Below are 16,832 nucleotides of genomic sequence, written 5' to 3' on the forward strand. Positions count from 1 at the left end.
CGGAAAATCTGCATTCGCGGTGGGAACAAAAATTTATAGGAGTGTATAAGCCGATGGAAAGTTATCCTAGATCGTATTTAGAGAAAACTAGTTTAGAAACTTCAACATTCATTTCCTTTTTTAATCGTATCTTCAAGATTACGCGTATACGTGTAAAGATAAAATCATTATACGCTTATTTTTAGTGAGATTGTAGTGAGACTTATTTCCCCTTTTCGATAAATGAATACAATATATAAATAAGAACGAGGAAGGGATTTTAATTAAGTTTTAACGTTAAGATTCTTATTTTATAATCTAACTCGGCATGTACAAATTAAATTAAATTTACTTCAGACAAGATTATTCTTTTTTTTTTTTTTTTTTTTTTGAGTTAATATTTTCCGCGTTTCAATGAACTTTTCAATTTTGCCTAGTCTTTCTCTCTATCTCTCACTCGTATCACCAATATTCCTCCACTTTTTCGGGCAGATGTATTTATATTCACGAGGAAAGGAAAAACAGAGAAAGACGCAGCGACAGACACTTCTTGCTGCAGTTTGAATTTCAGAGATAATTAACTAGCAATTTCACGGGAACGGGGAAAAATATGAGAGTTCCATATTTTTGAATATCTTTCATAATTTTTCGAACACGGAATTCGTTCGTTAAAAACAAAACGAGAGAGAAAGGGGAGGGGGAAGATGAAAGAAATAAACGACACGTGTAACGTTCGAACGAAAAGTAGAAATAATTCAGATCGTAATTGCCCGCGTATCCGAAATTAACTCGAAACAGTTTCATTTCCATGGAGCTGTTCGGCGGTATAATTGAAATAGCTACTCGCACAACGAGGGAGCTTGAGATAATGCGTAATCCTAATTAAAAGCTTTCGCGGAACTTTACAACGCTCGCCACTTAACGTTCAGTTCCTTCGTTTCATTGCGGCACAATGCCAGGGAAAATGCATACACGCGGTGGCCGTTGCGTGGAAAAGCGTGCTGTACGAGCTGACGAAGAACAAAAATATTTGCGCGAAGGAAATAAGCGCGCGGAAAACTTCTTTTCCGGTTAACGACCACGAATTGTTCCACCTGAGTTTGGAACACTGCGAAACTTTGCACCTAGCCTCCTCCTAGTTTTACGGCCATTCGGCCGAATTAACGCCGCAACTAATTATTCTTGCATTCCACAACTTGCATTACCGCTTCTGCGTTTTCATTTTTCTTTCTTCCCGCTCACTTTGCGCCCAATGATTTTTGATTTTTTGCATTTTATAATTTTCAATTATTACCATTTAGATTTTCCTTCTATTTTTCCAATTAGGAACGTATTATTTGGGAATGTATTATTCCATTTCGATCAATCATCGACAATTAGATTAATTAGTCATTCCGTACATTTCTGATCTGTGATATTATAATTTCTTTGTAATTTCTGTGAAATCGCAACGCGTTTAAAACGCGATTTATTGTATTCTATATGTGCATTTCATGTATATACGTAGAAACGAAATGTCCAAGATCCTAGTATTGAACGCACAAGCGATAAACAATCGGCAAATGCATACGTTACTTTGATCAGAAATTTTCGAGAGTTAATTCGCACCGATTTCATATCTGGATAATAATTCATAATCAGGCATAATTGTCACATATCGTATATTTTCCCCGCCTCTGAGCTTCGATTTCACGATCACCTTCCTTCACGACGATAATGGCCGTCCCTTTTTCTTCCCTCCTTCCCCTCCCCTCCCGTCGATATTGAAACAACCGAACAATAAACAGCGATTCCATGACAAGAATCACGTAACTTTATTGTTTTAACAACTCTTTGTTGCAGTTCACCCTCCTGTTGTTGTTTCCACTCCCTTTTCAGTGTTATTTTCCTCGATTTCCCTCCCGTTTCTTCCCTTCCCGAACCTCGCGAGATTATTCGCCACGCTTTTTCATCCTGTGGAGCGAATGATAATGCACCCTTTAAATGAAACCACGTTATCGATCCTTATTCGAGTACAGAGAGACAAGGCATTGACTGCGGTCGACAACATTCTTTTGTCCCGCATATCACCCAACTTTTCCTCTCGTGAAACCGTTTCCTTCCTTTCCCTCTCCCGTGCACAGACAATGCCAGAACTTTGTAATTTATTACACGCGCGCCGAGTTTGATTTTTCCATTTTTCTTTTTTTTTCTTTTCTTTTTTTCTTTTTTTACATTTTCTGCCTTTGTATATACCGCGATCGACAAGGGAAACTTCAAAGTTTGAAGTTTCAAATTGCGGTGCGCAGTTGCTTTTTCCAGACTTGTAATCGTTAGACGTTTCGGATAAGTTTAACTGTGTGTGTGAGAGAGAGAGAGAAAAAAATATATATATCTTATATAGTATCAAGTATTAAGTTCCGTGTGAGATTCGATAATTGATCTAGATTGTCAAAGGAGAAGAACAATTTTACAAATCTATCAATTGTTGATCTAGCAATTTAACAAATCCATCGATAAAAAACGAAACGTCATAGAAAAATTTCTGAATAATAAAAAAAAAGTTCAAATAACTATAATACTTGAACACACCCTAACGCTCACACAGGCGAATCTACTCGTCCCTCTACCACCCTTATTTCGTTCTCCACGTGGCGAAAGAATTATCCTAATTACCCGTAGCGGGCGCAAGGAGACAAAGAATAATCCAAAACACGAAAAATCTCGCCATTGTCGAGCCCTCCACCCTTCCCATAATCGGCGATCGATCGTTATTATCGAAGGTTCCTCGCGAACCCGTTGAACCTCGCTACGCCCACAATTGCACAGGTGCACAGACGTGTGATCGTGCGCACACGCAGCCATGTGCGTTACTGCCTGCAGGATATCAGGACCGTTTTATAACTGTTACGACAGAAGAGGCAGGACGACATTCCAACGTCGGCCCGATTTGAATGCGACCTCACGAACAAATCCCGATAATTCTCCGCCTGGCGCACCTTTCACATTTTTTTCCTCCGCCATTCTTCTCTCTCTCTCTCTCTCTCTCCCCCCTCTCTGTCTCTCTTTCTCTCACTCTGATCCAACATTTACCCGATAAAAAGTCACCGGTCATCGGTGACTTTCTTTAATTTTATTTCATCCTCTTGTTTTCCTTTTTTCTCCCCTTCCCTCCTTCCCTTTCTTTTTTTCCCCACTTTCTATACATTTTCCACGGTACCTTGACGGAGGAGAAGCGGAGGCTGGCAAAAGAACCACTGCCAGATCAGGAATTTGTCCTGAATTCCAGCAGCTACTACAGTCTTTCTCACGGAAAAAAGAAGCGTTTTATCTTGCTTCTCCCGCGGAAAGTATCACCGGGGTAGAGAAGCGAGCACGGAAATCGGTTTTCCCCGCTGCGAAATTTATTGGACATCCCTCTTCCCTCATCCTCCAGGACCTTAGGCAAATTGGTATCGGTATTTATTAACGTGGCCATGTGTCTTCTCGGCGGAGATTCGACGGGATTCTTTCCCGAAATGTTTAATTCCCTAAAACCCGGGATTTTTTTTATTGTATGATCGAACACGTGTCCCCTGCTTTCATATTATGGATATTCTCTATTTTATTTGAAGCTATAAGTGTCGATGTGTTATCGAATTACGGATAAAATACGAATACATTAGTAATTTTATTTGTAACCAGGAATTTATGATGATGACGAAATTTCGTGCAATATTTTATTAATATTTTATCACAATATTTTAATCTTTTGAATGCTTTGGTCGTGTATGGATTTCTTTTTTTTCCTTTATTTTTTTTGATCAAGACTTTCCAATCCGGTTCTATATTTCATTTTTATAGTGTCTAGTTTTCTAGATTATGCGAAAGTGTTAAATAATACTTGAGGCTAATTGATTAGCATGTAAATTATATAATAAATTCAGTATCTAAGTATCACTTAAACAAGAATAAATCAAAGTTGTTTGTTCATAATTTCTTCTAAACGCAATTAAAATTGTACATACGTAATATCTCTCCTCGATATAAATTAGAAGTATTATATATGGTGTAAATTTCTACGCATAATTTTTCATATTTTCCTTTTCTTTTCTTTTCTTTTTTTTTTTTTTTCCCCACTTTTGCGCCAAGTTTTAAATATCGAACTTTTCGCGGATATTCTTCGAATTCATCCGATGTATAATTAATTTCGGAACACGAGGCAAATGGATTATTCCCTGTGCCTCGTTTTCGACTCGTTCAACTCGCCGTTGGATTTCCCGACATTTTATTTTGTATCCTTCAATCAACGGAAAACAGTTTTCTCTTCCGTTCGTTAATTTGCCGCGTTATGCCGCTCTATGCGTACCTATCGAAAAATTCATGCAAACAATCCAGCCAGTTTCGAGAACGTTTTTCGAACGATCCCCGCTAATTTCATTTTTCCGCCCAAGTTTTTTCGCCCGAGTCCCCCATTCAATCCCCTTCAAGCGCCACGTTGCTCCGTGTAACTCAACTCGTCCGTGAAAATTTCGATTTTTCTCCCCAAGTTTGCGATGCTCCGCTCGTTCACGCGTGTTTCTCGATTATTTTACAGGTGTATGCTACTGATCGAAATCGTGTAGAATCCTCGCTTCCATTTCGAACGATGTTTAACGATTTAATTACCAGATTCAGATTATTTTAAATAAGGCTGCGATCGATTGCTTGTATTTCAGACGATGTAATTTAATCGGAGAATTTTAAATGAAGGATTCGAAGCGGTGATGAGATGCTTAATTTGGATGCGATTTATATCGGATTTAAAATTTTATTTTAGATAAATCGTGAAAGAGAGATTTTAAATTTTATCATATAATTTCGATACGTATTTAAAGATTTGAATAAGAAATTAATCGATTCTGTTAAATTTAAAAAAAAAAAAAATAAGGAATTTGAATGAAGCTTCGAACGAAAATTTTTAGCGACAAATTTGGCAAATTTGGATTTTAAATATCGTCATAAAATGATGATTCAGTGGACTGAAAAATGGCATGTTTTTTTGGACGTCGCAGATATACAAGGCTTATCATAATTTGAACTGTTGTTTATCTAATATGCGTTAAATGTTACACGTATATACGTATACAAGAAAAATTTCACACAAACATACATTTCCTTTATTCTTTTTCGGCATTTCTTTTAATAATAAATTCCGCAAATAATAGATTGAAAAAATAATTTTATTTTTTTTAATCCATACAATTATGCACTTCAAAAATATCGTTCGAATATATTTTACAGAATATTATAGCAGGGTAAAATTGATTTCCAACCCCTTTTTACATTGGCGGTAGAGATATCTCACGGCGCAATGTCGTTCATGCAACGCTATGAACGAGATATCTCACGACTCGATGCTCCGCTTTGGACGAGATATCTCGCGTGTTTAATTTACGATATAACATGCATAAACAAGTGAATGTTGTTTTGTGTGTAAAATGGAAAGCTAAACAATTTTTTCTTTTTTTCGAAATACGTGATATAAGTCGTTAACCCCTTCCTTATTTGAGGAATGATTTTTTTTTATGGACGAATCTATCTATGGACGATATATCGCGTGTTTTAATAAAAAAGACACACGTGCGATATCTCGTCTGGAGCGTGGTATGAATGACATTGCGTCACGAGATATGTCGTCCATAGATGCGAGAGGTTTGAAAAAAATACGCGATAAAAGAAATATATCCTTTATAGCTGTCGATCATTCTGATATTCGAAAAATTTCTTTCATTTCTTAACTGTGGAAATTAACACGTAGGAAAGATAATTTGATTAATTGAAATGTTATGTAACATCAAAATTGTACTTATCGTAAATGTAATTTCTTTTCGATTGAACAATTCAGTGAAAAGAATTGATTTTAATGTTACCATATTGATAAGTAATCATTAAATAATCGTAACAAATAATCTAATTATGGGTATTATTAATTTACCCAATTTAATAAGATTCTTCGATTATTATTAATCGACCAAAACATCCGGTTATTTACGAACGAATATATATCGTGCGTAGGGAAACGCTCACACAGGTGCACGTTGCTCGACCAACAGGTTTACATTCTATAAATGCCGCAGGAATTACAAGCCCATGGAATGTAAAGGATACAGATGCGGTTGATGTCATTTCGATTCTACGACGCGCAGAAATTCCTCGTATTGTCTCCACGATCTCCACGCCGTTTCTGTATGTATATTACGTATATACCTACACAAGAAATCGCGGCCATTGCATAATTCCTTTCACTCGTTCCAATTAAGTCATAAAACTCGCGAATTTCTATGGATTTTCCAAGCACGCGAAACTATTGGATATTTCTTTCGATTCGCGCAGAGCCATTCCAATTTTTATTGTCGATTCTGTTCACTCGATTGCAAATCATTCATTGCATACGCGTTAATAATAAATTACGATAGAGATACGACGAAAATGAACAGACGTGTTCCCTCTGTGTTTTCAAAAATATTATTAAAACGTGTAATTTCTTGTTGGATGTTTGATGGGATTTGAAAAAAGAAATCTTGGCGAAAGTTTTGACAAATATAAAGTTATATCTTAGATGCAATGTCGAATCGTATATATGGTGTAATATATGGTACAGAGAATTAAATTCATCATTTGTAGGCGTTTCGAATCACGGTTAAATAAAAGAAAAATGTAACTTTCAAAATTTCAATAATTATACAAGTTTTTGTAACCGATTCGATTGGAAAAATCAATGGAATAATTCTCGATGGCCAATAAACCGTGAAAGAATGCATTTCCGCCGCAGCCGGTCTATCGGACGGCGGAATAAAAATGGGCAGGACCGAGGCAGTAAAAGGACAGCAACGTTTGATTCATTCATTTCCATAAAATTACACGCTCGAATCCGCACGGCCACCGCACGAACGGTTAATTCGTTTTCGAGCAGCTGTTCGTCACGATAGGTTAGAAGCTTTTGCCACTATTTCCAAGCGTATTTCGCTTGTATACGCTCTCCTCTCGCTGTTGCATTCTTGTTGCCGACTATTCGAGACTAGAGAGAGAGAAAGAGATATCGGTTATTTAACATTATGAAAGAGGCGAGAAGAGAAATTCATCAAGAAAGGCGGGGAATGTTTCTGGAAAAGTGAGAGCAGAGCGTTGATTCGAGAAGATACAGGTTGTCGACCGCTTCGATAAAATAATATACATATATATATATTATATTTTCTCGTCAACTTTTCGATGCAAAAGAGAATGGTGATCAAAGTTAAATGCGGTTACATTTGGAAAATATTTTTCTTTTTCAAATGTTTGATGTACGGATGGTGAAAAATGCGTGAAGTTGATTTAGAAGAACTTTAAATATCGTGGGATTATTTGGTAGAGAGGAATAATAATTCAAATATTTATTATTTTACATTTGGAATTTAGATATTTGTAGAACGATTAAGCATCGAGAGAATCACGTATAATATTCCGATTATTTATGACAAGTTAATTTCTTTTTCTAATTTGATTACAAAATCTATATTTACGAGAAATAATAAAACGATATAAAATTTATTTTCCATGGTCACAGGTTTGAATTTCGATGATTTTTCTCCTTTCTACCCTATCAATATGCGGACAATCCTCGAATAACAGGATTAACTGGTTCCATGGTATAAAAAACCGTGTTAGAATTCGTACAAATGTGTTCCGCGTTATCAAAATTCGATACCGCAGATTTATAAATAAACTAGGTATTCGATTACAAATATTTATTTTAAAAAATATCGAAATAGCAATTTTATCTTTATAAAAATCAATGTGTCCAAAATAATTATATTAAATGCACAACGATAGTGAATTATTGATCTCCCTCTCCATATTATCCCAGAATATGCACGTGTATCTGAAAAAAGTTTGGATTAAGTTTGTTGAAAATCTTAGACCGTTAAAGTGGTTTCCAAGAGGAATACGATAGACGTTCTTCGATTTTCTTCGATTTTCTCCTAGTGACGCGTGACTTTGTTGCATTCTGGTTAATCGATAAGCAAACTTCAATCCCCTCTGCTTGAAAACTTCTTCAATTTCTTAGATTCTATTCCGTATCCGTTTATATCTCCAATTTCCGTTCCGTAAGGATCCATGATTTAAATGCGGAGAACAATGTTGGTGGATTTATGGGACTGGCTAACTATAAAGCTGCAAAGATTCATTGCTTGGTTGTAAATCTTTAGTTTTCTTTTTTTTTTTTTTTTCCTTCTTTTTTTGAAACTTAGCCATTAATTCACTCAAGGATAATGAATGTATTGATAAATTTTGTGTAATATTTAATGGATCGTATTATCGTATTATTTATTTATTATTTAATCCGAATGTCGCATAAACGTATTAATGATTCGAAAGAATGATAATAAACGTATATATATATATATATTATTAATTAATAATTTGTAAATTAATTAGTAATTACATTACTAATTAAATTATTATAATGATCATTAGAAATCAATTTACAGAATTGCTATTTTATAATTAATTATCTATTGGGCTACAAAATACAAAATTCGTTAACTTTGATTATTGAAATTCATTATTTGCATAAAATCATGGACACACTTGTTATTTATAAATGAATATCAGTGTATATAATGAATTAAAGTAAAGTAATTTGTATTAATAATATTTTTTATTTTTTGAAACAGGAAGAAAAAAAATATTTTAAATTATATATACGTTCATATCATATCCTTCATATTTTTTAAATTCATCTTTTCCAAGTAATTCGTTCATTTTCAATTAAGAATGTTAATAATAATAAAAATTGAGAAAACAAAACGAAAAGACAAAAAAAAGAGAAGATTATTATTTTTAATATAATTTACAATTTCGTTCGTTCAATTATCCTTTCCATAATTAATTCTGACAATCGAGGAATTAATTTTCAAGAAATGACGATCGAATGAAATCATTAATTATATTTTATGCCGAATTATCCGATTGCAATACAAAATTTACGGGATCCTTCCTTCGGAGATCAGTTCTGAAACGAAATATTTCAAGTTTATCGATACCCTCCTCGTATGAGAAAAATATCAGGCGAACGAATGTATCGAATGAAATTCCCAAAGTTTGTAGCATGCGTGGAACAAGCCTAGCACATGTGATTAGAGAGATTAAAGGGAAACATTTTATCGTAAACGTTTCGAGAGAATTTAATTCACCTGAAAGCTTTTAGAGGGTATCGTCACATTTGGAAAGTTACTGTAAAATTCACTTTGCAGTAACGTGGAATCATGCGATTGCGATATATTTTCAAACAGGACGATTGAGTTTCTCTGCTTTCATCGTAACTAATATAAATAACTTCTATTTTTTTTTTCTTGATATCAGATTTTGCGAAAACACGTGTAGATAAATCAATATATCGGTATTTTAATTAATTTTAATTAATCTATTTATTTTATTATAATATCTTATCGTGTTTGATTAATTGATTATATCCATATCATATTTCAGAGCTAAAGTATTAGTATATCTGATACTAATATTGTAGTACTCGATTATGATATGTATTCAACAATGTTATATCTTTGTATATCTGATAATGAGATGATTTAAAGTTCAATAGATTAATTCTATATAGATCAATTATATATAGATCAAGTCAGTTAAGTCTATCGTGATATATTCAATTTTAAATATAAAAATATATATCTCTATAAATTTTATTTTTGTAGAATATTCGAGTCAGTTTGAATCAATCGAAATTTGTTTATAAAAAAATATTGAAATTACATGTAAAAATTACTATGAAAATTTAAAAATACCCTTCTTATATATATATATTTAATAGTTTCAATATTTTTCATAAATACATAATATACGATTGTTTTGTATAATATATTCTATTGAATTTCAATTTTTAAGTGTTAACATTAATCGATATTTCAATATTATAAATTCCAATCGAACGAAGTAATGAAAGATAAAGAAGTTGGAATAGAAAGAAAACAAATTAAAAAAAAAAAATATTTTAATTAACATCTTGACAAAGATAGAAGAGATTAATTTAATAAACTCGAGGCTATAGAGGTAGAGATAGCTTCGACTGCAATATGTTTCCTTCATGCCCTACTAAGTCAAGCTTTTTAACTAATCGATCCATTCTTTCCCGGTATCATAATTCACAACGTCGATGCGAAAAATTAATCGCGGTGCACTTGCAATACTCTTTCAATATTACGATATCGTAGTTAACTTCTTCTCCAACGCATCGATAAATTATTGTAAAATAAGAAGAGAAAGGAGATTTGCTTGCCTCAGAACCGTTCGTCCAGAAATCTTTTCTTTCTTCCGCGTTTTTCGCGGACAATGATTCGAGAAGTAGGCTGTTATCGAGTCAAACAAAGATTTTCATTTGTAAGACGTAATATTTAAATTTAACGATACTTTTACACGTGTGTTTATCTATTTATTTTGATCAAGTAACATCTACAGATTAAGTGGCCAATTTAGAAGATAGAAAAAGTAGGAAAAGTGTTTATTTCTTGAACAACCTTATCAGTATATTTTCAATAATCCCTCTCGTGGCTCGCCAATAGATAACAAAATATATCCACTGATTAACTTGTAAGATAAACTACAGGATATCGTTTCAACCAAGGACGTAACCAAAAGAAACGTCAACTCTATTCCGCTCGAAATCTAAATAAAAACAAAATTCTATTTAATCTCGATTCTCTCGATCAGAGGAAAGAAACAAAAAAAGGAAAGAAACGATTAAATCTTCTCAATTACTGCATGGCCGTGTCGTGCTTTCACGATTTCTCGATTTGCTGGGACTGCTCTCGAATCAGGTTGAAAACCTGAGCGAGTTACTCTCGATCGACGATCCGTGACACCTTAAGCGTGCGCTTATGTGGACACACGCTTGGCCACACGCTCCGTGTCGAGAAATAAAACGGCCAAGTTATGCCGCTTTTTCCGCCCTGATCTCCCTCCACTTGTTTACGTACACACGCAGACACGTATACCGGGTGTCCTTGCGGGATGAAAGTACCCTGGAAAACGTGACCTCTCCTTCCAGCTGTGAGTAATGCTAGCCGCAGCGGTTAGGTTGCAGGCTAAGCCTGAGCATGCTTTCTCGAATGGAAAAGTTTACAGATTTCTGCCATGTTCAAGTGCAAGTTTGACATATTCTTTTTCTTTTTTCCAGTAATTGAGAAGATTTAATCGTTTCTTTCCTTCGATCGAGAAAATCGAGATTAGATAAAATATTTTCTCGTGAATTTATTTATCATTGCTGATCGATCAAATTATTGAATTAATATAATTTATAGTTCATTCATCTGTCTAATAATCGACGATTGAAAATTTATAAAATTGTTTTTAACCAAATTATTAAAATAATTTCTCTTTTATCCATCAAAACAACGAAAAAATTGGACGACGATAATATTGATTATCTTTTTCGAAATTTTAAAAAAAAAAAAAACGAGATTCGAGTTGTTATTCGTTGGTAAAGGAACGAAGCTCGCGACAGGAGAAGTGGCATGATCGTTTTCATTAAGCAGTGAGGAGATGCTGCGAGTCTTTTGGTTATCGCGCGATGAGAATTTTAATGCGTGAACATTAACATAAAAGCAACGTTGTTGAACCCACCGCTCAAGATTTTGTAAATTGTTATTCTAAATGCGCCTGTTACTCGTGAATTATTGCACCTGAGGCCACCACCAGCCTCTAACCACCCGGCCCAGAAGATAATTCGTTCAATTTCGTTGCCCGTAAAGGAAACTTCGACCGGCGAGATAGCAGTTAAATTCACTTAGCGCTGTATCAGCGTGATGCATTAGCATGCTTGGCAACTGTTTCGACTTTGTTAAGCCTCTTTATATTAATTTGAATACAGAGGATCTTGTTGAACCGGGGACCAGGTATCCAGGACTCGCTGCTTTAATAATTTACAGATTTTCGCGAATTTGCATAATGCCCCGAACCTACTGTAACTTAAATTCAAATTTCTATTGCGCCATCATTGTTCGACATTGTCGTAATGAAGCCGAGTGATGAGTAGAAACGACTGGCGGAATTTTTCTTTTTTCTTTTTTTTTTTTTTTTACGAGTTGAAAACGCACGATTCGAGAGAAGAGATATATACCCGAGAGCCAAATCCATTTTTTCATTCTCGCGCTCTTTTCTTTAGAGCTTGAAATTGTATTCTTGAAATTGTGATTTTATTGGATATAGAGAATACGGGAAAAGGAATGGTGTAAATCGTGTAAATAAATTAATTAATTCTATCGAGTTGAAAAGAAGAAAATGTTTGGTAATAAAATAGATTTTATTTATAAATATAACTTTTATAACGTGTAAATACTAATGAAACAAATGATATATAAATTTGGCTATTATATATTTGAAAATATATATTGTAATTTTATTAAAAAAGAAATTTAAAATTCGATGATAAAAATATGACGAAAGAAAATCATCTAGATTAAAATTATTACTTTTTAGATAAAGTTTGTTTTGAAAAAAACCTTGGAAAACCTATTTCTATCGTTTCTTGCACAATATTCACCATTATTTCTCTAATATATTCTATTCCGACAAGCAGTATCGCAAACCCCCCTCTTTAATTCCATTTCGGGCGAGGTGTTAACACGTATAACAACATCTATATTTAACCTAATGAAGCAAACATCAGTTCAGTATAGGAGAACGCTTGGATAACGTAACATTCGAACAGCGTATCCAGCATTATGTTCGAATAACGAACCTTCAACCCCCCTATTACAATCCAATAGTTTCATCCAACTCGAAACTATCATCCCTTCCGTCGATTTCCAATTTCAAAAATGCAAAACTCGAGTTGAAGAATCGAATTTAAAATCTCCCTCCCCTTCTTCAGATTTTCAACTTAGATAATGACCAATGAACGACGCGCATTAAAATCATTCTGTTAATTTTTTTTCTTTTCTCTTTTTTTTTTTTTCATTATTATTATAATTTCTCATTTTCTTCTTTTTCCCTCCCTATTTTTTTCTTTTTTTTTTTTATTCCAGGTCCGGCCAGAGACGAATTAGAAGGGAATTTATCGGTTTCCGATCCCGTACGATCGACCGACCTCGCGAAAGTGGAACGGCTACGTGAGATCCGGTTTTCGGAAGGACGAAAAAATATGAGCATCTCGTGAAGTCGGTTAAAGTGCAGCTTTCAGACATCGAAGGAGTATTACCATGGAGACCGAAGAACTCACTAGGCTCGTAGATGAGATCTACAAGGTAAGCAATCAAGGACCGATCTGGTATGGATATAGGATCGATGATGATATTCGCGGTTAAAATCGTTATTTAAATTAGTTTCGCTTTATGGAAAGATGGAATTGGTAAAAATTGACAGGGAAAAGGGGAAAGTTCTGTTACACTTTCGATAAAATTAATCGGTGGAGCGATGTTGCGGTTCGTTAATTGCATAATTAGGCGATAGTGTCGGCGATTTTATTCCGTGGAAAAAGCGGGGAATTCGATAAAAGAGATGAAAAGTAAAGGGAAGAGATGGTCAGGTGAACGGAATGAGGATGATGGTCTATAATTAATGTGCTGTTTATAATGTGGAACGGTTGATTTCTCGCGAGGTATGCGGGATCGCAAATGTGAATTCTTAATTTTAAACTCTTGGTGTCTGCAGTTTTGTTGGGAATATGTAATTTCGATTTTCCACGTCATACTTGCCTTCCTTTTAATAATTAGTTAACAATAACGCAATAGAAACTTAATATAAAATTTAAAACGAATATCAAAAATAAATTATACATTCATTCACGAAACAATCGGTAAAAATCTATCAATATTTATACATAAATTAATTAAATTAATTGTTAATTGATTATGAAAAGAAATTCTCTTCTCGATTCCGCTTTCCCTAATTTCCAACACGAATCGTTTTGATGAGATCACAAGGAATTTTCTCCTTTCGTTCAACGAATTTTCCATCAAGCCTTGTCACCCACCATCGCCGTGTAAACACCAAGATATCTCGATTATTTGGTCGGTACACGTGATGTAATGAAAAATGGATTTTCTCTTATGTATACACGCGTATGAAATTCACGACATTATCCGCCTCTTCTTAACCGTTTGCCAAGTTTTTTCTTGGGTCTATACATCACGTGATAAGGTGCTATCTCATTGTCCAGGGATACTTGGTACGTGATAAAATTGTGGGACGTGAAAGTTTACCATGGATATTGAATTTAGAAAACTCCGGCGCGCCATCTGGAACGTTTTTCGCGAATATTACTTATCGTTGCTGTAATGGCGTGCTATTTTTCCCTTACTTCCTCTTCGAGATCTTAGTTTTTCGCGTGTCTTGTTCCTTTATCTCTCTCTTTCTATCCTCTGTCGAAAGAAGAAATTTGATATCAATCTATGCTATTGGAAATCATTTTCATTTATTTTCTGAAGGCTCCTTCTTGAACGTTTCAACGTTTTTGAAAAATTTTACGGATGGAAAGATGTCTCTTTCTTGTATTTTTTTTTTCTCTTGATAATTATTTGAAATGTATAGATGAAAATATTGAAAAAGTTGATATTGATTGAAATTGTATAATATTATTTTAGTTTATAAAAAGTTATTGCTGGACAAGTATCAATCATCGGAGAATATTCAATCTTGAGAAAGCTATAAAACTGACAAATAGATTTATTTAGTAGACAATCAACAGGTACGGTGAACTATGATCTATAGATGAAAGATCGTAAACCTCACGCCGCCATATCGAGACAATGAAGACAATTTCGAAGTCTGTAATGTCTACAGGAATCATAGGTGTAGTGATTGATAAATGGCCAGGTCATTCAACCCTCTCGATTCTAACGGTACACGTGTGTCCTATATAGCTATAAAAAATTACCAACGCAATACAACAAGTTACCAATACAACAAGTTACCAGCAAAATATATACGGCTTATGAATTTAAGAGTTAAGAAAAAAATGTTTAGTCTTTACGATATGATTGGAATAGTTTTAAGGATAATTATTTATTGAAATTAAAATATTCAATTCATAATGAAAAATATGCTCATAGTTCGAAATAGAATAGTTTTTAAAATGTATGGAATTTTAAAGTTGATTATTATTGGAAATAGAAAGTTTGAAATATATTCGATAGAAAATATATGCAATAGACATTTTTGAAAAAGTGGTCACGTTGGATAGTTTCGGAAATAATTTAGAAAATGCATGGAATATTGAAGTAATTATTGGAATAGAAAGTTCAAAATTAAAATATTCAATCGATAGGAAACAAAAATTGAAAGAAAATGAAACGTATGATAGTTTTTAAAAAATTTTCTTTCGAATATTCAACGGCTGTAGTGTAACACTTTAAAAAAACCTGTAAAAACAAGTTTTAAAACTCGCGTTCAAAGAATTCAATTCAATTTCTGGAGCCGATAGCTTGGAACACAAAATTTAAAATTCAGATTGCTCAATTTACAATATATATAAAACAAAGAAAATAAGAAATGGTCTAATAATTTTCCAAATTATCAGAAATGTAAGCTTAATAATCAATTGAAAAATATCTAACTCATACGTGTAAATATTCCTTGAATAGACCTATTTAAAAAGAAATAATAAAAATAAAAGAAAAACACAAAAAAATCTACAACACGTTTCGAAACCAGACGATGTTCCTTCCCAAGTAAAAGGAATTTCACGGAAAATTGATCGGCAACAAGCCTCGACTTTCTCTATCCGCGGAACCATAACCATCATCCTCCCATCTACAGAAAGACTCTCACACTTATCCGTATCTGTACAAAAGTTCCATCGTGTCGCGAAAACCTCTTCCGGGTTTCCGGTTAATCCATCCGTTTATCCCTCCACTTATCCGACTGTCTATCTCGAAAACGTGCGTTTACGCGGAAACCCTTAGACAACGTTGCCGCGGAATTTCCCGATAATTAGGTGTCGCCTTGGAAAATTATCCGTCGCGAATACAAGCATGGCGGCGGGCCTGGATCGAGGGGTGTGGAGTGGAGAAGGGTGGAGAAGGCAGAGAGAGAGAGAGAGAGAGAGGGATAGAAAGGGAGAGAAGGAGAGATGGAGAGGGATTCGTCGGATGGCGTTCACGGAAGCGAGAATGATTAGGCGGAAGGTAATCTTATTAGTCGTTCGGCAGTCAAGCTTTCCTTTAAACCCTGACGCCCTTCTCTTCATCTTTGTCGCGATCCTTCGCGCCACGGAACCCGGCATCCCCTATTATCCCCATAGACGAGCCTCTTTCCGCGTACTAACGACGGATGTTTCGTGGAAGATCGAAATAGTCAACGGATCTTGTCTTCGCATCTTCTTCTTCGACACATTCGATTATTAAGATAATTGGATCTATATAATGCGATTATTGTTCGTGGAAATGAATATATATTTGATATAATATTTTCAATCGATCAATTTCGATACGATTGAGTTAATATTTAACTTGTCTGTTTATAAAAATATCGAAATAATAGTGTGGTATCTATTAATATTTGCCAAACTTTTAACTCACGAATAAATATAGTAAATATTCCATCCAGAAATGGAATACCTATCATCCTTTCCAAACAACAATTCGAAAGCTACGATTTCAACAGGGGAAAAAATGTATTCCAAACACATGGGAAAAGTGATCGGATAGATATAGATCGCAATTTTTTTTTTTTCGCAACAAATTGCGAAGTATCGAATTGTTGTCGGCGTTGCAATTAAAACCTCGTATTCAAATATCGAAATGCATTTAGAGATGAGTGATATTTCGGTCCAGTTACGCTATTGAAAACTGTTAACAACCCATCATTCGAATCGATGCAAAAAAAAAAAAAAAAAAGATATACGCAACTCTTCTCGTTTA

General features: G+C 34.3%; 1 protein-coding gene across 1 annotated transcript in view; it reads left to right on the forward strand.

Moving 5' to 3' along the window:
* The window catches only part of LOC102681294 (trichohyalin), a 185,047-nt gene that overhangs the window by 6,888 nt on the left and 161,327 nt on the right, over positions 1-16,832 (forward strand). Inside the window, exon 2 of the mRNA XM_031512191.1 lies at positions 12,999-13,217. Coding sequence (XP_031368051.1) covers positions 13,173-13,217 — 45 coding nt within the window. The 5' untranslated portion in view covers positions 12,999-13,172. The remainder of the gene's footprint in view (positions 1-12,998; positions 13,218-16,832) is intronic.

Source organism: Apis dorsata, unplaced genomic scaffold (assembly GCF_000469605.1).
Source record: "Apis dorsata unplaced genomic scaffold, Apis dorsata 1.3 scaffold_397, whole genome shotgun sequence".
In the NCBI taxonomy this organism is placed as follows: domain Eukaryota; kingdom Metazoa; phylum Arthropoda; class Insecta; order Hymenoptera; family Apidae; genus Apis; species Apis dorsata.